This window comes from Dendroctonus ponderosae, unplaced genomic scaffold (assembly GCF_020466585.1).
Source record: "Dendroctonus ponderosae isolate FM_Combo_2020 unplaced genomic scaffold, Dpon_F_20191213v2 Dpon_F_20191213_1, whole genome shotgun sequence".
Taxonomy (NCBI): Eukaryota; Metazoa; Arthropoda; class Insecta; order Coleoptera; family Curculionidae; genus Dendroctonus; species Dendroctonus ponderosae.
Genome location: NW_026017110.1, coordinates 23,154,189 through 23,177,516, shown reverse-complemented (window position 1 = coordinate 23,177,516; position 23,328 = coordinate 23,154,189). Strand labels below are relative to the sequence as shown.

General features: G+C 33.9%; 1 protein-coding gene across 2 annotated transcripts in view; it reads left to right on the top strand.

Annotated features, from left to right (window-relative positions):
• The first annotated feature begins 3,319 nt into the window (after positions 1-3,319).
• Positions 3,320-23,328, top strand: part of LOC109535629 (synaptotagmin-10) — a 58,370-nt gene continuing 38,361 nt past the window's right edge. The window contains exons 1-3 of one of the 2 annotated variants that reach the window (XM_048670632.1): positions 3,320-3,679; positions 19,809-19,829; positions 21,612-21,838. In XM_048670632.1, the coding sequence (XP_048526589.1) occupies positions 3,511-3,679; positions 19,809-19,829; positions 21,612-21,838 (417 nt within the window). In that variant the 5' untranslated portion in view covers positions 3,320-3,510. The remainder of the gene's footprint in view (positions 3,680-19,808; positions 19,830-21,611; positions 21,839-23,328) is intronic. The other variant, XM_048670631.1, reaches the window with a different exon arrangement.

The window sequence follows — 23,328 nt, the reverse complement described above, 5'->3', positions numbered from 1 at the left end:
GCAGGTGCAAAAGTCTTGATTAAATGCAAAAATTAACGTCAAGACAGATTAGTTACAAATATATTTTAAATACTCAATTTTCACTTTTTTTGTTTTGTCGTCTTTTCAAAAATTTATTTATATATAATATTACTATGTTCTCCTGAAATCAAGTGAAGATGAGGACTTATGTTATAATTTAATACAATAATTTTGGAATTCCTAAATTTTGAACGACTTTATTGATCAAAAATATTATTGTTTCCTACACTTTGCTTAGTATTGCGGCTATTTAACACCCAGTATAAAACAATACTTTTAGTATAGTAACTAGTTTAATATTTTTCAAAACAAATTCGTTTAAAATACATTAGTGCAACAGGTTTTCATACGAGAAACGCCTGTTCATTAAATTTAGTGCCTGCCAATAGCAAAGTGTGTATCATACTCCAACAAGTTATGCGGCACCGCCTGTTTTCAGCGATTGCTTCCCATGTTTGATAGTCATTTTGTTAGACACGGCAATAATTCACGTTTACAAATAGTGTTTGGTTAATAAACAAACCGGAAATGGAACAGCTTTGATATTAAACTGCGTCGTAAATTTACTCATAAGCAATCCGAACTGTCCGTTTCGATTAAAACTTATTTTAAGCAGCCGAGTTAAAGCGTGTGAAGTTTGAACAAGCCCCGACCTTGGACTATTTCCAGCCTGGACCCGGAAAACGGTTGACCTATATTGTGACGTCATACCAGGAAATTCTGGAATCAATGGCAGGTTGCATCCAGCTATGGACTGGATATTTATTCATTGATGTGACCCAGCAAAAGCACTTCAATGCAGACAACCAATTCATAAGCATGTTCTTAACTTTACTATCGTTACACAATAAAATACAACTTATCAAGCTCATTGATAGCGATTGAAATGTTCAGTTGTGAATAGTTTCCTTACCGGGCAGAGTTTATGAGTTTTTGGTATAACAGGTCAGATCTTTATTGCAATTATATCAAATTTTAACATTTTTTGTCGACATCCATCCTTCCATTGCCCTTTAAAATAAAAAATTAGTACTACCGTCTGCAAACTTTGCGAGCAGATAATTAAATAACGTTTTAACAAATCACCTAGTATATTTAAGCAAATTGAACTCTACAGATGAATTGAATGGACTCTATTTGAAAGTACATTTGATGTCAGGTCAATTATCAATTAAAGCTCGCTTTGACAGTAGAACAGCGGTGCATATTCATAATAAATTTTTAAAAATTCAGTGCAAATCCGTCGTTTTGGGATTAACTCGATGAAAATAAAACAGAGTTCTATCAGGAAATGAACAGTTTAGACTTTAGTATTTTAGATTTTGTTACATACGAGACGGTGTGAGTTAGAATGAGCTCAATATTTTTTGTCATTGGTTTGGCTGATTTCAAAATTGATGTTGAGCTAATGCTTAAAGTAAGTTGGGGTTTGTCATTTGAGAATTTGGTTTAACCGTTAAATGCAGTTTTAACAGTAACCCGGCGGCAAATGATAATTTTGTTTTCTTCTTTTTTTTTATTATTGATTTTTTAGGTCCAATATCCCGCTATATCCAGACGTCGTAACTTTGAACAGAAGACATAGAGAGAGAACGATTTAATGGAAATGTCTCGCAAAACCGCTCTTCCATTTGCATAAAATTTGTTGCTCCTGGACCCTCCATTATTCCCAGTTTGATCCGGGTTAATGGCTACTTCGACTTTTTTTTAGAATGGAGCGAAATATACAAGGTGTTACATAGTATATCAACAACTTTTATGAGCAACAGCTGACATAAAAACAGAAGACGGAAAATATTTTTGAGATTCAGGGCGTTCAAATTTGTACATTAGTTTACCAATACGTAAAAATGTAAATTCAATAAATGAATCTTTAATATTTCATATCAGCAAACAACAATTTCGTGCTATAGAGGGTTTGGTGAAAGTGGGAACAGTCAAAACAGAAGAAAACTACATTTTATTGGGTTCCATAAAAGCCTACCAAGCATTTTTTATCAATCAAAACTAAATCAGAATAACCAGGGGCGTTCTCGCAGGTAAATTGCTTGGTTAAATGCACAAAAACAGCACGCTTAGTTTTCTGCAAACTTTTAGTTATTTTGGTTTGTTAATTCAACTTTTAAGGGAATTTTTATTGCATTTAAAAAATTTTTTAGCTGATTTACCGTGTGTTTAAATTTTACGCAGTGAACTAAGCGGCGACTTTTTAGAACGACGTGCCACTAATAAAATTTGTTCCTGCCGTTATTTATCTCTCTCTACGCTTGGAACAATTTAAGTCTTATTTCACGTCCGTTGATTCCGTGACGCCTTAGTGCATCCACAAGTTCTGAAACGTGAACAGTTCCATAATCCATTGATTATTATTATCCCAACACGCCTTCAATTAATCGCCAACAAATTGAATCCCAACAACGCCTTCGTTTGCCGGTTTTCACAACACTGCTGAAAGGGAATACTACCTGGTAATAATTCAGTTACAGCTTGAAATTATTAGTGAACGGGCACTAAACATGTTCTTTCATATCTTTGTATTGTGAAATTAGAGCACTTTTAAACACTATAATAGACGCCTTAAGTAAATTCTGTCCTTTTAAAAGACCAAAATTTTTGGGTAAAATTTTGGTCGATTATAGCTTGATCTGGGTTTTTATCATCTTTAATTGTAACTTGGATTTAAGAAATGACATCACATTTTGCGTTCTATCAGAAGAAACATCAACATTAAAATCTCCACTTGGAATGAGTGGAAATTTATGGTAGTTTTAGCTAAGTAAACTGGAACGTTAAGGCCGGTCCGGTCGTCCTTTGGATGCGCGATTTCTGACGAACGCGCTGGGTCGAAAACGCATCCAAAAGAGACCGACCCACAGACTACACACTATTATATACACACGAACGGCCCAAAGACTACACACTATTATATTCTCACGCACGGCTTAATCGAACGTTATGATTGGCGGCCGTAACACATTCCGATGAGCTTTCACCGTGCCATAAGAAATTATCACTTCAAACCCTTTGTTTATTCAATAGATTTTTTCAACCCCTCTTGGAAGCGAACGCGTTAGTCCTGCGAAAGCAGCTTAATGGGTCTGTATTATGAATATTTTGCTGCTATCTGAATCTGGTTGTTGTCACGTTCGAACCTGGAACGTTTTCCCAGATCCGTACCTCCCTCTCGAATCAATTACGCGAAAATGTCGTCAGTTTTCCGACAATGATATAACCAAAATCGCATCTTGGCCGAATCGAATAGATTAAAAACAATAGAGCTCCCTCAACAGATTGCAGTCCGTGTGGTGGAGGGTCACGTGCACAGCGCAACGTGCACCAGTTTTAGAGACGGCGTCGAACAAGCGTCGGCAGGCGGACTGGGAACGCGGGACGTCGACCGTGAACCTGACCAATCGGGAGCCGGCGCCTTGCTACGTCACGCGACGTGCAAGTTCACCGTTACCGCCGTCGAACTTGGTACAGTTCGCGATGATCCATCCGCAAGGAAACGGCGCTGTGCTAACGGCGCCCAGCACGTCTCGACGCTCCGACGAGATCATGCTGAACGGCCCGACGTCTTCCAGAGTCGCTCGCCCCATGGTTAGAGTCAAACCCATTTCCGATATTTCCGTGGAACATTCATCTGAGGAGGCTGCAAGTGAGTGTTGCAAAAAAAAATGTTTATATGTTTGTCATACTTTGCCTTACACGATTATTGATATATACAGGGTGGGCCACCGAAACGGAAACGGTTCAAGTTTGGGGTTCTTAAAGGCATTAAAAAAATCGCGTTTAAAAAGTCTGTGTCAACTCTTTCAACTCAGAGGGCGGTTTCGCATACTTTAAGCTTCATATTCTACCAGTAAAAGCAAGAAAAATTGTCTTATCAAAGTTTCGTAGTAGCCTTAAAATTATCAAGAAGCACCTTATCGAATTAAAATGTAGAATAAATATAAAGATAAAAATTGCATAAAACAGCAAATACTCTAACATACATGCATAAGCTAACAACTAAAGGACAAGTATAAAAAAATCCGTTTTCCCGATGGAGCCATAAATTCTTCACTTTAAGTTGAGTGTCCAATTTTTTATTACTACAATGCAGTTTCACAATTGAACCTGCCATACGAATGTAAAATGTAAAATGCATTTTACCAGAAACATGATCAATTGATATCAGAACTGTTCAATTTCACTTCGTATCAAAGATTGATGTTGACAAAAACTTTGCTGGTGCAAACTTATGAATTGAACAAGAGAGAGTAGTTTTTCATCAAACCCTGTCTGGATCCGGGGTTTATTCAAAACTTCCAGATCAATAAAATTCATCAAAAATTTTTTAAATTGCTCCTAGTACTTGTGTTAGTGCCTCTTCCTATCAAATTCAAAACCGTCTAAATCGTTACTCATTTTTTTCAACAACTTTCACTTTATCAGTTTTATCAATAGTCCAAATACGCTGTAACCTTGGTGTTGCAAGAAATATCTGGCTGAATTAATGCCTTCCGTAGCTATTTTTTTGTTTCACTCAAGTCGGACTTTTCAATGTATTACGTGTGTATGTAATTGCATGATGTGCATCATAATGATGTCATCCATAATGTGCATTGTGGAATACGTATATTCCACAATGCTTATTGGCTAAAGAGATACTAAATTCTGAACTCAGACATTGACTAAACATTACTTTCCCCAACTTCTGTTAAAGGTTTGGAGGTTTCCTGACATTTTTGCTTTAATTACTAAAAAACTCTATTAGATTCAACTTTTAAAACGCGAATTATTTCAAAGAGTCAAGACCCGGTTTGAAACACTTCTCTTAAACTCCGGATTAATTGGAGTTTCATCCTCGATTGCAAACTTGAGGCCATTTCTTGAATGTCTCTTATTTTTAATTTTGTAATGGACGTTGTTTTTGATGAGGTTAACAGACTGAATGGGACAGCGTATTAAATATTACGTGCAATCGAAGGAAACTGTATCCCCCAATGTATTAGCCTTAGGTTTCGACTTATAATATAGTCTTAAATTTTAAGTTGGGTACCTTAATAAGCCAAGCTGAGTTGACAGTCAGCTACATTATTTTTGGGCCAAGTGTTTTTCCAACTTTCTCTCATTTGTGGTTTGGGAACAAACATGCAATTCTCACACAAAACTGTATCGTTTACGCTTTATGTGTGAAGGAACTTTGGGCGCTTTTAGAGGCGTGGGAGCTGTAAAAGGTTCTACGCAATCAGGGCTTTTATCGTTAATTACTAAGTGGTAAATATCATGGAAAGCGTAGAGAATTTTTTTCCAATTTGTCTTTCATTTATTTAATTTGTTTACTAAACTTTCCTGAAAATATTCACTTACCCATTATCCTGGCAAGAAGTAACTCTTGATTAGACACAAGAAGGTGAAATTGCCAGAGTTTTTTGAAAGCCAAATGAGAAAATATCGGCAATTTTGGACCGGACTAAAGGAGGTATTTGCAAAGAAAATAAGCCGCCCCAATAAAAAGTAATTGTTTCTACTTATGGCCGAGAAAGACGATAGGGTTTTGAGGCAATGACAATAATAATAACGAAAATGTGAACTGTAATTGCTTAAATGAGGCATTCAAAGTGCATACATTTTGATGAAATTGCCGGCATTAAATTGGAGTAATGGGTTTTCTAGATAAATTAGTTTTAAATACCGCCTAAAAATTATATCGTCTCTTATGATGTCCTCATTTCGAAGCATTTGCTCAATCAAAAGTTATTGCCTGTAAATATTCACTACACTGCGGTAGAGCAGGATTACTTTTGAAGTTCTAAATTTATATGTTTTTAATGTGACACAAAATAAAAGTGCTTTTAGCAAGTGACATATTGGAAAGCAAAGCACTTACACTAATGCGTGCAGTTTTCAAAAATGAACATGCAAACAGTACATTGGATTTTCCTAAGATTAAATGCTCTTAGACTAGCAAATACTATTTTAACGACCCAGAAAGTTTGTCTCAATATAAATGGCTTTGCCAGGCCATGAAAATATGCCCGTTTCTAAAGGCAGAAATTGGGGTGTCAGTTTTAAGTTTGAGTGAACATTCACATCAAGGGTGTAAACGTGAATATAACTTGAAATGAGGCCCTTAATTTATTTATTTTTGTTAGCCCCTTAATATTAGTGTCTCTTTCAATTAAAGTCGCGAGAAATAATTTTCGGGCAATTAGCTTTTTAACATTTTAACTGGCTAAAGTTATTTCTGATTTCTGATTATATTATTATATTTCATCATTTTCATGGAGTGGAAGCTCCTGGTAAAAATATTAATGTCATTGTATTTTCTGTAGATTTTGAAGACACTTTGTAGCAAAACATTTTTAGTACATTTAAAATAATTTCTATAGTCAGCAAATCAGCAATACCGAATTACAGAATCTGAGGTTATTCTACTGAACGACTTCAGTGGTTTGCACTTTTATGCAATTTTTTATAATTTTTTTCAACGCGAATGCCAAGTAATTTAAATCATATTGGCTTTGTGATAATGCTTTTATTAGACTAAAAGTTTTATTTTGATTTCGGAGCTATACACCAACAGTCAATGGCGTTTTATGCTTCCTCTTCATCTCTTAAATTATTCCATCATACAGTTTATTGCAAAATCTCACAAATCTGTATTAATCAATTAAAAATTTTGGCGTATTCGGGTGAAACTGAAAATTGATTCTTGTTTCAAAACAGTGTTTCAAACACTTCATTCAGTTCAATAAATTTAGATAAATTGATCAACAAATTTAAATTAGATAACAAAGTTTCAGCAAAGAAGAAGCAGTATTAAATAATTTAATAAAACTAATTGGAAAAATTAATACTATGGAGAGCATTTAATTATGAAACAATTTCAACAAAGTGAAAACAAAATTGAATTATTTTTAGCTAGTTATTATGAAAACCGGTTTAAAATAATAGCTGATGATAACTTTCTATAATTAGTATACATACTCGATTCATGTTGACAATGTTTGCAAAATATAGTGCGCTGTTTCAAAAATATATAAATTTTGAAAATGAACGATCGTTTTCCAAACTGCTAACATGCCAATACAATACTTAATTCATTTGTTTTCCCGATAGCATTGAAAAAAGTATGTCTGTGCATTTTGCAGCAAAAATTACTCAATTCCCGCTTGTTACCCAAACTCAGTTTATGCACGCTGTATTGTTAAAATATAGAATAATAGAGACGCGTTCGCAGTGTCAAGGCAAATATAACGATATCGATTTGTCAAGGGGCGAGGCAAAAAGGAAATTACAGTATCTTGTTACCGAAATTGTAAAAAAAATACCGTTATAATATACAATAACCAGACTCAGCCATTAATATTAAATGTAGTAAGACTGTTTCAGTTTTTCCAACTTGCCAATCTTTTATGTGACGGCACGTGGTCCCTTGTTGCCATGAATTGGCAAAACTTCCCCCTTAGACTATGCCTAATGCGATAACGTTGTTATTCAGTTTAAAAAATTGTAGCGCCTTAATTTATTCCAACACGCATTATCTAAATTTTGTAAGTGCTTTTTCATTATAAAATTTAATTTTTGTGCTAGAATGGATATAGGCGGGACTAATTAGTTAGCCATCTTGAGGATACAGAAAAAAAAGTGCAAAAATATGTAAAAATCGAAAATTAAACGATATTAGCTACAGCAGAATTTTACTTACCGATCTGATTTTTTTATGTTAGTTTTCATTTTCATAAGCTACTGACTCAATGTGTATTAAATTGATATAATATATCTTTGGGTAATTTTTTATTCGGAATAAGTAATTTACTTTGAACCAGTTTAATAACAATTTAAATCTACTTTTTCTTTATACAATTTGTATTTGTATGCTGTAAATTTTATCTACAATGTATTATATTTTTTCAGAATTTCCCGCATACTTTAGTCACGCGGCTTTTAATTAAAAATTTGTGGCTTGACAATGATCGCGTAATAAAATGTAAAAAACAGTCACCTCTACAAAATTTAAAATGTGAATAATCTCCATATTTTTCTATGATTTACCGCGTGAATGTTCAAATTTAGCTTTTTTATAGACTAGGCACTGATTTATTAGCTCAAGTAGTTTGTTACCAATTTGCTTTATTTATTGGGTTTTTACATTCGGGTTTTGCTATATACCTCGTTCTTTAAGCGATTTCATGCATTTCAAATAATATGAAAAATCACTCGTATTTTTAGTACAGTATTTCTGAAAAATGTTGCCTTGTTGTGAAAAACACATAAACACACAAGCGCCTTTCTCAAAGTCATTTTCGCTAGTTTATTTATACTTGTTAGCGAAATTTTAATTCTATTTCTTTATAACACAAGCCTGATGGAATCATAGTCTCTCCATTTGATATGCTGAGTTGAGCGCGAAGCATTTTCAATTTGCATTTATGTATAGGTAATCTAAAACAGAAGTTCAAATTTCCATATGGTAAAGTTGGTTTTCTTGTTTCCTTTAAAACAGCCACTCCCGTTCTAATCGGTCTACGCGATTTGACTGCGAATTTCCATAATCAATCCGCTTATCTCCTGAATATTAATCACCGTTTCTACAGGATTAATGGAATTTTAATAAAATGTGTTCAGGTTGAATACACTGCCGAATCCCTGATAGTGCGATTCATCGGATTTGTTTGATATACGGCGTGTGAATAGAAGCATTCCCATGGTGGTGAATAGTGTGTGATTTGAATTATTTTATTCTACTGAATTCTGCAAATACTCTCTAACTAGAAATATACCTCGGCAAAAGTTTAGCGTTTTAAAGCATCGTGTGCGCAGCATAATTCGCTTAGAACATCAGCTTATAATTTCGGTCTTGTTGGCTTAATTATTTAATATCCTATACAGGGGACAGACGCGTGATGTATTAAAACGCCGAATAATCAACAGTCAGACCCAAGAAGGCCGGATAAGATTCTATAAAGTTTGTTCACCCCCTAGGTAATAGCAATTAATGATTATCAGAAGATCGTGATCAAGTAAATAAAACCGTCCTACTGAGTTTAGGAGTAATTAATTTTGGATCCTAGCTCAGGCTCAAATCGCCATCAATCACCTAATGCCCCTGGGAACTGTCTGGACGCACTTGCCAGAGATGTATGTTTATTTCGTTGTCTAGATTTTCTTATTTTTTCATTCAGCAATTTAATTGCCTTTAATTCATTGTCGTGTCAACCCAATTTATACACGTATGACACACACTATCCCCTTGATAAATTAGCATGAAATAAATTCTTTGAGGCGTCCTCTTAGACCTTTCCGCCAATAAACGCATCAGTTTATGTCGGCCGACGTTTCCTAAAAATTTCATGGAGATTAATGAGCTTCATTTCTGACATTGGACGTCTCAATGTGAAATATGAGCGGAGGTGAAATGGTTTAAAGGGCATTTCGACCTCGTACTTCATCCAACTTGACTGTAATAAGACCAATCGTTCACCGACATTGAAATATATTGGAATTGTTCAATTTCGGTGTTATTTGGTTTTCTGGCTTAATGTCTAGAAGCAATTTAAATTTTCGGTTTAAACTGGTGGAGCTGATACCAAATAGATGAACAAAAAGCTATTTCGTTTGATACAAACTTTCAGTAAAATGGAAATGAATGAAAAGCGAAAGGAAATAGAGTTTCAATAGTTACACTGTACTTAAATTGGCTTTGTGTTTCATTTATTTTTTGAAATATAATTTATTATCTTTGCTCTTTTACCAATAGCTGGTTTGTCTAAATAATTGCATAGATTTTAATTTTATGATTTGCTCTCGAATTCAATAAGAGCTGGATTTTGACAAAGTATTGAACAACTTGTAAAAATTTACACAAGTGTAATACTTACTACAAACAGCAGCTACTTTTTATCAAACTGTTAATGGACACTTAAAAATTTTAAAAAGTGACCGGCGGGACTATTTCGCAGTATTGATGAGGCACGATTTCCGATAATTCTCTGTTAGAGCCAATTTTCTAACAACATCATTTTAGCCATTATCCGATGAAACAATTAAATAAAACGCCGCTTTTCAAAGAATGTTTTATTTATTTGGTGTGGCAGCAAAGCGACTATACAGAGTTTATTTTCCAAAGATGAATGCTGTTGAAAACGTGTCAAAACCTACAATGTTGAACATGCATATAGTTTACCTTCTGTCGAGATACGGTAAAGCGATTAAATCTTGGAGACAATAGAAGATAGAACTCACGCGGTGTTGTTTATTACAAACGAACTGATTTTTGAATGAACAAATGCATTTTTTTTAACTGAAAGTTGATCTGGAACTTTTCAAGAAACTATTGTGCAACTACCAGTAGAAAAAAAATTATCAGGCATCCCTAGCGTATTATGAACAAAAAACTTTCATTTAAAATTAAACTGAGGTATGGGATTCAAACATTCCTATAAACAATGGAAACGGATGTTGTGAAGTGAAGTTCAGAAGCGAAACCGAGCAGTTGAATAATAAATTATGAGGTTCAAATTACTCCTCAACTGATATGAGTGATAAATATGTAGTTTCATTAGTAAAACGATCGGTTTTTTATATATTCGTTTTAGTTTTATTCGTTACGTTGATTTATTTCCAAATTTGTTAATGAGAAAAGGTAATTTGCAGGTGCAATAAAATACGTGGTTCCAAAATACATTTAGTTTTCTCCTAATAAATCCGATTGTGAAAATTAATAAAACTTTTTTGAATTTTCAACTAAATTTCTAATGAGGAGTCTTAATCGTCGCGAAATTAATGCTCAGCAGTACCCTGTTTAGCGTTTACGAGTCTCCAGATATCATAATATGAAGATGCCTTATGGTACGTAATAGCGAGCGTAATGGCAGACAATTAATATTGTCCTTTACCTGGAAAGTTGTAAAGATAAATTTCCGCAGCTACTTAGAATATATTTAGTAATTACTCAAGTTTCTTACTTAATTTAAAGAGTACACGTGACTATGACTGTTGTAACAGCAGAAGTGTCTCGTCTATCCCTGCGTTCGTCTCGAGGTTTAAGGGTAAATAAAAATGAAATTAATTGAGTTCTCTCAGTCTTTTATTTGAGCGATCTTTCATTGTAGCGAGCTCTTATTGCATCGTATTTCATTTTCTGCTGATATACAAGAAGATTCAAAATGAGTGGACTTTCTTTATTATTTACTTGAAGAATTACCACCATTGAAATATCATGTCCTGCGATTGGGAATAATCAAGAGAATTTTGAGTGCCTGGAAGGTCTAAACAGTATCACGACAGAAAATAACTTTTTATGTTTGAAAAAACTAATTTTTAAAACACTCGAGAAGTTGAAGCAAATTGCAAAAAGCCAGAAAAAACATGAATTTGTTACTCATGCCAACTTATACTGATAAAGTTCTTCAATATGAAACTATGTTTGTCATTTGCAATTAATCTTAGTCAATGACTTGCCTTGTAGGAAAACTTTTGTTTTTAGAACGTCTCCTAAATCTCATGAACTTTATGTAAATTGCAAATTGTGTCGGTACAATGGCTTCCCATTTTTATTTATTTCGCCTGAAACTTAATTGCTCATTTATCATAAGAAGCCACAGATGCTCCAACTTGAAATTAGCGTTCTCCATTCCAGGTCACTAATCTCGCGCGAACCCCAATTTATCCGAATAATTCCGTTAAAATAAACGCGATCCAAAAACCACCTAAAAACCTGAAATTATAAGGAAACGTGCTTGCAAACTTCGCGGATGGAATTAAGGGACTTATTCGGTTTGTTTTGTTGATCGACTGTTCTTGACTTGCGGTTTCTAATACGATCTCCTGTAAATGTGCTTTTCGATGTCTGCTCGCAACAAGCATCAATTTTAGATTGTTTATCTTTGTGATTAATTTCGATCGTTTCAAGCAAAGTTATAGAAATTAGTTCTTGCTAATGAGTTTTTAGTGTATTTTACTCTTAAAGCAGGCAATATTGGGAACAGCTGCAGCTTTTACAGGATTTGCTTTAGTTAAATGGGAATTAAATAAAATGGGCGTCTATTTAATCAGTGGTTTGCTTAGTACAAAGTAATGTATTAAAGATGAAGAAGTTTTCACAAATATAACGGTTTTATTTCAAAGACCTTGGCTTGTAAAGTTCATAAGCCTCAAGTCAGAAAAAACATTAAAAATTACTCTCTTGAACGGATACGGCTCGTTCAAAACGTTTTTTATTTACACAGTAGGCATCATATATTTTCCCAGTCAATATTTTTTTATGGAATTATTTGAAACTGAATTTATATGTTTAAAGGCCCTTTGAGCTCTTGAAACCAATTGAATTTGCTTCGGTTTTTATACGATTCCTCGCTGTTTTAGGCGCTCATTATTTTCATTTTGCACTCTTGCCGCGTTTTAGGACAAACGTCTGTTTAATAATGCATTGAACAAGAGCTGATGTACATAAAATGTTATCCATTAATAAAGTTCGAGAAAATTGTTCGAAATAAAGCTGTTCCCGAAATGTTTGCATTTTAAGGGAAACATCAATGCTGATCTAACAAATTGGCGTAAGAAAACCGAATTAGGTCATGACTAATACTTTTAGCCTCGATTGAATAATGCAGTTTGTCGTCTTTTAGTCAGCTCTGTCCCTGACATAGAAGCTGTTTGATGTTTTATTTATGCAACCGACCTGGATGTGTCAAAACCTTCTTCAGAACTGTTCCTCAACAAGTGGGAAATAAAATTGACGATGTACTAACAAGAACATGACTTATTCATACTTTGACTCAATGAATTCGTCTATTGGCTTAAATGGGGAATTAGCATGTTATCACATGCGATTCTGTTCCTATTGATAAAATATTCAGTTAAGTGTAAGGAATGATTTTTGGTAAGGAAATGATGCAGGAACAAATGACAATAAATCGTCAAACAGTGGTTATGCTCCCCAATGAACACTATAGTCTAGTGCAATGATTGAATTGAAACATAAAGTAGAGCAAAGTGTCAGGGACACAAGGGGCGTGAAAACAGGGCGGAGAATTATCTAGGGCCTAAATTCACCTTAAGAGAAATCCCGGATTTGCAGATTTAGGTTGATAGCTTCACCCAAAAGTTTAGGTTTTGCATGAAGCCACACCATTATAAATGATCCTGCGGCATTGAAACCGAAAATTTGTATTGGAAATAATTCGCTACTCGAGCCATTTATTGAGAACAGTTAGTAATAAACTATTGAATATTTGATCATTAAGTCACATTTTAATAAGTATGATTAATAAATCTGTTAATGTCATACACATTTTTTTCATCAGGCATGGAGTTTAACAAGTGTAGTATTAAATAAAATGATAAATATTTTGAATGCACAGGGTTTTCAAAAAATGTTTGCCAACTCTGTTGTTTATTATCGAAATGTAGATCTTTCAAATTTTTTACTGTGGCTAAAGCTTGAAGCATCATAGCCAAATATTTCTGAGTCAACTGAATTATGGAAGTTTTCCCCAAATAATGTTGTTCAGTTGTATGTAAATGAACGTGCATTATTGCAAAATTTACTTCAAATAGCTCCAATCATTTTAAATGTGTGACACATTATTAGATCGGGTTAGACTTGGGTAACTCAGTGAATTTTTAGGAGTTGGCGCAGTATTGCGCAAATGGCTTAGTAACTCAGTTCCATTGTTGGGAAAATGTTGATTACTTTTATTAGATTTAATTTAAAGGTCATTTATTAATAACATTTTTAAAATGTCTTCAAATTTCAGAATTTTTCAATTTTAGCCAAGTTACTCTTTCTTCTGAATGCTCAATTTTCGAAAATTTCACTTCAGTCACTGAAAAAAAATCAAACAATTTTCTATCAAAAAACGAACAGAATAAGCGAAAGTTTGTACCAGATTATAATCTAATAATTATTTGGAAATCTCGTCACCGCCATTCCTCTGAAGACTGTAGAATTTCTTAAAAAATGTGTTTTTTTAGTTTTTTTTTTGCTTTACTTTCTACTCAAAAATGTTCTATTTTGTAGAGTTTCACTTAAAAATACTGGCGATCTGGAGGAGTTTTAAGGCGAAAATGACAAGATAAATTTATAGCTTTGCAAAAATTTTACAAAAGCTTTTTTCGGTGTCAAATTCGAGGCAAACACGAAAATAAATTCCACCCGTTTTTCCCGAAAACCAATAAGGTTTTCTCCAAAACCGATCACAAAACTAAAAGTTTTAAATCGACAACGCCAAAAAGCATTATTTTCTGATGATTTTCTTCTTTTTTGACAATAATGTGTTTTCGTCCAAAAATGACAAATTTAATTTTGCTAGAAAATTTGCCTCATTCATCGGTTTGCAGGGATATTTAGAAAACCCATTTCAGTTTCGAATTTGGCACAAAAACCAAATAATTTTATTCAGTTTTATAGAAAGTAATTAGGACGATTTTGAAAAACGACCAGAGAGGATTTCTAAAGTTCTTTTAAATTTTCAGATCATTCCAGTTTAGCAAAGTTTCTATTAAGCAATTCTTTCTATGCAAAAATCACATTATTTTTTAGTTTCACTTAAAATACTGGCAAACTTCAAGTATTATCTCTGAAAAATTATAAGATAACTTTTATTGGAACATTCGCTTCCTTAACCGCTTTGCAAAAATATTTGGAAAACTTTTTGCAGCTTCGAATTATGGACAAAACCCTAATAATTATTTCTAGGCCTTTTTCCAAAAATATTTCCCCGAACTGAAAAAGCGAAAGTTCATACTCATTTATTTGGAAAACCTTTGGAAACTGGAGTCTCTTCACTTTTAGGTCAATATTTTTAAACAACACTGTCTCTAAACAGAAAAACCGAGAACTCATTACCGGTGATTTATAACTCGTATAACTCAGAGAGCGGCAACAACTCAATAGCGCAACTCAACACAGTGTTACCCAGGCCTAGATCGGGCGAACTAATTTAGCATCGGTCTATCGGTCTAGAGAATTATTCAAAGCTTCCAGTAGCAACAGCAAGTTCAAAAATCAGATTTTCATAAAATGAAGCAATTTATTCGAAAATTTCCATGTTCGGAAACAAAAAATGCGTAATATTTCGGATTTAAGATTTAAATGTGGATATCTGATAAGCTAAGGAAGTTTTTGGAAATGAGCTTGGTTTGATTAGTAATTAGTTAAATGTAGTCATCCAAATTAGTATTTTTTGTAACGCTCCGTATACCTATTATTAATAATCGTAAAAATAGTCTTTGTGCCAGCAAAAACTTTGACGCAACGATTAGCCAATCGTTCAATCAAAAATCAAATCAAAACCGTTTGTAACGCAAAGATTCAATTATTTGTTTCCGTCTGGGGAATTACACAATCAGTGAAAAGGCTTCCTCGTTTTGCCAATTAACAGGCAACGTATGAAAGTCCTTTGGAGGTTTATGACTAACACAAATGAGTGGGAAAATAACGCAGCCCTTTGACTTTGCGAGGCGAAACAAAATGATCGAATTTATTCGATTAGACTACAACACGTGGATGGTTCGGGTTTTTATGCTTGTGCCAGTTGGAAATTATCGGGCCAATTTCGATATTGTCCTCCATATTTTCTAGGTGGCTTGTGCTTAATTATCAAACTGTAATTACTAACATAAGTGAGCGAAAGTAAGTGGAAATATTTCATTTCGAAATTGTTTGTGTTAGAGGAAATGTGAGAAATCGCAAATATGATTGGAGTAATGATTTACAAATTCTTCAACTTTTTTTTGCAATTTTGCGAAGAGCTTCCGGGTGAACATTTTCACTTTTAAGAAAATATTAAGAACAAAAACTGAGGACGAAAGTGAACTTTTCGGGGCGCCAAGGACCAAAAGGCTGCTGCTTGAATCTAGACATTTTTTGTTTTAAAAGTTCCTGGTAATGTCGTTATCAATTTCTGTTGAAATTTGTTCGTTTTGCAATTTAAATGTGCATATGATTGATGTTGAAACACACACGCATGAGCTTGTTGGAAACACCTAAACTTCTAAATAACCGTAAAGTTTTACCAAACACTAAAATGGTGTTAATTTCGAATGTCTTCCATGCCAGGCGGGAGCGTTTTACAACACTTATGGCACTTTCCATTGGCAATTGTCTTGAGGTTCATACGCACTTCTAATGCGCTCACTTAAGATATTATCAACTTCTTTTCCGGTTGTTTCATTCATTATTTATCGATAAAAAGCTGCACGGTTCGATAGAGCATTATTATGTACTGTTATTGCTAAACGTCTCCAGGATCCAGTTGCTTTTAGGAAGCGCTACTTCCGTCTTCAAAGCGGTAGCTGATAACTAGACAATTGTGCTGGTAAACTGACAGTTAAGATGGTCGCTGTAAAGACCAGAACACAATAGATTGTCAGGTCGTGTGTTACAACTCACGTAACACGTTCCAGATTATGTGGAAATTACCTTAACGCCGCCCGATCAGGTTAACTTTGTGGATATCTCTCTGGATTACTGCCGGTAGAAAGTTATGAAGCCATGTCAAAACTCTACACGTGCGCTATTAAACAATTAGGGTTCGGCTCAGTTAACGGTTTCAAAGATAATCTGGTTTGGAATTGCTGGATTTTCAGCTACAAAATGCTAATAAGGGTAATGGTATGTAGTTTTGCAGTGAACGTATTGCAATTGCAGTGTAAAATATTTCAATCATGCATTTGTCGTCCCGTTTGATCTCTGGTAAAGTTGCTCAAATTGGAAAGGCGGTTCGGTGAGCAAGACCCATAAATTCAATGGGTATTTTTTAATTGAATATCATTGTCTTCGGGACGCTCCGCTTGCTAAATTTAATGGACCTGCCCGTGGATACTGGTTATGGTCGTTTTTATTGTCTTTAATAAAACTTCTTTTATGTTCCTAACATTTTATAGCCGGATAAAGTTACACAATATTTTTAAATGTCCTTTTCAATCTCTTGTTTCTGGCTCGGATTCATACGGTCTGATAAATGGGGATAAGTTGGTTTTGATTGACTTTCCTGGAAAATTAGAACAATGCTTTAAAACGATTTGATTTCGAGACACATTTGGTTAAATCTGCTATATTAAAATTAGAATTCGACAAATATTTATCATCAAGGAAAAAACCATACGACAAATATTTATCATCAAAGAAAATCATAGCATCTATTTTCATGATCGTGACATTGGTGCTTTGAGGCTATTTGACGATACTTACAAGATCTGAGGCTCAATATAACAACGATATTCTGAAGCTAGAATATCTGTGTGTTTTCCAATAAAATTCATGTAATTAAACCTTTTATATCTACATTAGTACTTTGAACTTTTTATTGAGTAAAGTATAGGAGGAATTGTTCCAAGGGACCAATACCTAACTTTGGAACGGTTTTATAAATTGAGAAAATAATATTTTCTCAAGTACGTTATGAAAAGTAAACCCGCTCATTAAAATGAAAATAAGAAAAATATATAAGTAAACATTTTCTATTAGATTATGAACCTATGAATGCTACAAGATTTTACAAAGAGCATCAAATTGTAAATAAATCATTAGTGCATCAACCAAAAAAAAATGAGTTGATTCCATCCACCAAATAAAAAGTTCTGGTAGTTTTTGCATCACGACACTCAAGAATTCACCACTTGCCCAAAACTGCCGAACTCGATTGTTTTATCAAAATATGAGTCGTACATGATAACAAATTCGCAGCGAGTATCACCAAAATCCATCGTACCATTCTCCCGATATTTCAAAAAAGATAGATTTCTTGAAGAACTTTGACCATCAATAGCAGAGGAGCCAGATATTTTTTGTTAATAAAAGTTAGGTCAGATCGTCTACTTTTAATGCAAAGAATATCGCAGTATCCTTTTGATCATGTACTTATGGCACTCTGTATATTTAAAAACAATATCAACTGGGCCACATTTTAAGTGAAAATACAACGTAACTTTCATCAGTTGGTTAAATGTTAAAATTTAACGCCCGATTCAAGTGCGTTTTTGAACGTTATCTTGTCGCAAAATCTACGTTTCCAGAACATTTTTATAAGTTATAAACCGACCAACTAGAAACCCTTTTTTCTCAAAAATTATGTTAAGGTAGCAACAGCTTTACAACAGCCTGTGTACAGCAACAGAAGTTCATATACTTCTGTTGCTGTGAAGCTACAGCAGAGTTCGTGAAAGACTATTTGTTTGGATATTTTTTTAAACCAAATGTTAATAAATGATCATTAAAAGAGAAGATGATACACAGAAGTATGTGAAAATTCTTCAATCTGTCTGAAAAGCTGTCATACTTCGATCTTCAAAACTTTTGGTCAATTGAGCTCAGCGGAAAGTGTATAAAAATTAATAACAAGCCAAATCCAACAAACAATTTTTTAACCATACACGCAATTCATATTCAAGAATGCATGTTATTTTTCTTTAAAAACAATGACCTCATTCAGCCTCACGAACCTTAAAACTCTTATGGCCCTCAAAGCCTGTGACCCTTAAAGTTTCGGTTTAGTTATTTTTTTGCCTATTCTCCCTTAAAACACATGGTTACCAACATCATGTTGAATTTTTCAAATTATTGGAGAATCATATGTAGAGAACATAGGAACCATGTTTGTTTTAAGTTCTTGCAGTTCGAAACATGATCTAAACCGAATAAACCGCTTATGAACCTGGACCGCATGCCGATATAATGTATTATAACTGTTACCAAATGTGTCTGGGCTGCAGGAGAAGTCCATTCCACTCTTCTTCGTTTCAAATTGTTGTAGATCTTCTAAAATTTTTCGAATGTTATAGTTTCCGTCAAATAGAAACTACTTTCGTATTCTAGAGACTTATCAGCATCTGTTGCTGGAAAGGAAAACGTTTTTTGCTGGGCATACACTTTGCTTTGAAAGCCAAGATGTTTGTGTCCGGAAAGCGATCAGTATTTCGCACTTATCCTAAAGCAAGCCGACTAGTCTCCGTTCCATTTCCGCCCAGCAAACAAAATTGTTTGCCCAGAGTTATTTAATTTTTTGCTTCTCGAACCGGTTCATCCGTTTCCTTTTAAAATTGTTGAATCACTATTTATTTTATAAGCTTTTTATCACTAACAGCGAATTGTTTTAACATTTGACGTGATTTATAAAAACTTTATCAGAGTTCTAATTTATCAATATAAGCTTGTCCATTAAAGACCTGAAACTACAACCGCTTCTGTTCATTAATGAAGTTTTTCCATATTTCGAAAGTTTTTTATTCCTTTTCTTTGGAGCAAGTTTTCAATAAATGTTAGTAAATACAGTTGTTTCGCATGAAATAAACGTTGAGATGAATGATGAGCTACTGGCGAAACTTTCTCTCCATGAGCCTGACGGTCATGCTCATCAATATTCGTTTCTGTCAAGCTGGGCGGGCATTGATTATGTTATGATACAATTTCTTAATCAATTATCGCCCGTTTTACGACAAATATGAATTTCTATTAAGATTAAGTGCATTAGTTGTGAATAATTTAGTCTAGACTATGCAATATTGTAGCTGTTCAGCGTTTAACTAAATGTATTGAAATTTTAACTTCCTTTGAGTTCTGATGTCCGACCAAAAGACACGTGGGACAATTTATATGGGGAAACTACGCGTCTTTCTTTTCATCGTTCATATAAAGAAAGCCCATTCATCTTGTAAACGCATTTCGTCCAATAAATTTTACGGGAACGAGGTATGCATGATATTGCGCTTGAGTTTGTTTCGAACTTCTTTGTTTCGTTGTGATACTCTTTGTTTGCCGAAGAGCTCAGACAATAATGGATTGCTTTCGTTTTCAGATGACACAGCTTGGATGGCCGGTAAGTGAGTTAATTAGTTTGAAAATTCTGTGCGATTAATCAGGAAATGAGTGGGGAACAAATGTTTTTGTTATCAGAAAGGAAAGGAGGGTGTTGTTATATTTATTGACCAATATTTTCGAGAACAATCATCGTTCTCCTTAACATTAAGTGAAGAGAAATATAAATAATGGTCGGATTTCCAGCAGGTTTTCATGAGGGATTTGATTTTTGTGTATATGCAAAGTGATAAAGTTGAAGTAGCATTTAAGGGCAGAGAAAATGATGTGTTAATTTGCCAAATTTACTTAGTTTCGGAGATTTTTAAATCAAGGACACTTTTAGAGGCCCACGATGCAGAAGAAATAAGAACAGACAGGAAAGGAAACTTAAAAAAAATACATTAAAACAGATCTTGCTGAGGAAAGTAGAGAAACAATGTTAATCTCAACGCACTTTATTGAGTAAAAGGGCGAGTGTGTTTCGATATAAACTTCGGAGCATTTTCAGGAATTAGTCAATAGCTTTTCCTCCTTTATATTATTTTGGTGATGGTCGATTTTCCGACTTTGCTTTTGTAATTTGCTTATTTATTTTGTTTAGTTTGCTTTTTTACTGTTCTCTTAATTTTATGCTCTGAGCTAGATTTATTAATAATTCTAAACAGTTTCCACATAAACAAAATAAAACAAGTGCAATTTTACCATTATTTTTTTAATAACTGGAGACTGAACAGACAAGTTGGACAAAATCAAGACAAGATGAATCATATTTGTTAGGAAACCGTTTGGCCATTTTTTATTTTTAAAATTCTAGATTCGTTTTATTTTCAATTTAATGTGTTTAGCATTTCTCTTTTTTATATCAACCTTCACACACAATTTAGAATTCCATTACCGGCAATAAAAGTTAATTTCGAAATTACGATTAGCAGTGTTAACAATAATTAAGCGGCTGAGCTTAAGCTGAGCTATAATGAAAGTAAGACCGCAAACGAAAATAATTAAGGAAACATAACTGGTGCAAAACCTTAAAAGTGCATTCAGCATTCAATTAAATAGAAGAAGGTTGCAGCTAATTAATATAAAAATTAACAGTATGCCAAATGATTAACGATGCAACACATAAATACTAAATTGTAATGATAATGCACTGAAACAGATTCTATCCCAAAAATTATTAATGTAAGTAAATACGGTTTGCTTTTGCGTTAGTACGCCTCTCATTTTAAATAGAAAGTTTGTTTATGCTTGTATATTGTTTCAATTTTAATTTTGTGTCAGTTTCAATTAGCATTGCTTCAAAACGTATTTTATCGCCTTTGACTGAAAAATCTTTAAACTTTAGTTTTTTTTTAAATTACGATCTTCTGCTTATTTCGTACTGATTAATATATTTCCACTTGCATCAATTTCAGGAGCAACTAATAAAATAAATTAATGAAATAGGTATTTTACATTGTGGAGACTTTCAAGTCAAAAATAATTCGTATATAATTTAATCGACTTGATTCTTCTTAACTTGAGTTTGGCACCGTTTCCCAAATAAGTGTGCACGTAAAAGACAGCATTTAATGTAGGTTGTTAAAAAGTTTTCAATTTATTAATAAAATTCATATATTTTTGAATATTTCAGCGAATTTCTGTATTTCATTTGAATTCATTTTTTTCACCTTTTTTACTGGGCCACTTCTTGGTTCTCAGGGAAACTTGGCTTGCAATTAAATTGAAATTGATTTGTCTGGTGTTGTGCTCTGAAGTGCTGCTGGTTTTAATTTATTTCGTTCATTTACATCTTAATTAGTTGTTATAGCTTCCCTCAGCCAACATGCGGCGCTCACTTGGAAATGGCTGAGAGAACGGGCCTGTAGCCGTTCTGGACCCCCAACACCAAAACTGAGCAATTCTGGAGAAGAGGAAGAAGCTCCTCTTCAGGGTGCCATTCAGATCAGCAACTCAATGCCCGACTTGGCTGCTCAGGAGTCCAAAATAAATTATGTTCAAGAAATCAAGGAGATCGTAACTAAAAAAGTAAGTCAGTTTTATAATTTTTCTGATATATAATAAACTGAAAAAAGAAAACAATTTGAAACGAACTGATCTACTGCTCAACAAAATCAACGTTACCCTGACAAATTTTGACGAACTTTGGAATTGGGTAAATTCTTTTTACTGTGAGCGATTCTATTTCTGTTGGAAGCGCTATTTAGTGCAGTTCTTATCCGGTTAGTGCGGGGTTTTAAAAAATATATAGTGTTTCAAACAAATTTTCTACAGGGTGTCAAATGAAACAACGCAAAATTGGTGAAAGTTCCCCTTGCTCTCAGCTGGCCAATAAGCGGGTTTTTTGCATTTCAACACGACAGGAATTAAAATAACCCTAATATCTCGAAGATGTTTTTCAAAAACTTTTTGATATTAGTGTGATAATTGTAGTCGTTTGAACTGAACTGGTTAGCAAAATCTAAGGCTCATGTTGCATCTAAAACTTCACAATGGAGTTCAGCAGAAAAATCAATATCGGGTTGCATGAATGAACGAAATATTTGAAAGTAAGCTTCATTCCAGTTTAAAAATCCTCCAGAATCACAGACTTCGGGGAAAATTCAGATTTTTTGGGTAGATCTGTATATGGAACATTCTCTATGCAGTTTTAGCTTCAACGTGAACTCAATATCGTGAAAATCTGACCAAAAGCAGAAACGTCATCGCTGCAAGACCGAAAAGTTGATTTTTTGAGACCACAAAGTAAACAAAAGAAAGCAAGCTGTTTGGTTTGTATAGAAACTTTTGGTGTTGAGATCCAAAAAACTAATTTGTGTCCAACTAGTAACACAAGAATATAACTCCGGAATTCCTCATTTTTTCATTTGCGGCACTATGGAAAATTTGTCTGTGATACTTAATTTTTACCAAAACATGGACAACCAAAAAGCAAATGAAGCAAAAGCAGAATTCATTCACTTCCAAAGTTCGGGCAAATTTGGGTGTGTAACGTTCATTTCGTTGAGCAGTTTATTTCATGAATTTTTTTCCTATCCGAAAGACCGAGTGGATTAAATAAAATCAAAAAATTTGTCAAACTCAATTCGGCCGCATTGCCCCCACATCCATCTTGTGAGTCAACAAAAGATTTGCGATTTGCGGAGATTTATGGTACCAATCATATTTGAAATACGGTTTTTCTGGTGTAAAATCTAGCGATAAAAATATTTCTACTGGTGTAGCGAATTGTGGATTTTACGCGCACTCAACATGCTAAAATGCAGCCTGCTGAATCGCTCACAACTTCAGTTTCCATAATGCATAAAATTAGCATACAGTGTATCTAATTTCACTTTGAGCGCTTATGGATTTAGCATAGTCGTACGATATTAGATAAGATTTTCGAGTTAGTTGGGACAATTTGTAGAAGCAACAGACGAAAAAATGACAAAATTGTAGCTGAATATTGACATATTTGTGCTTATTAAAAGAAGTCGGGCTTTCGTGCCAATTGGACGAAACTGGTGAGTTTTTGG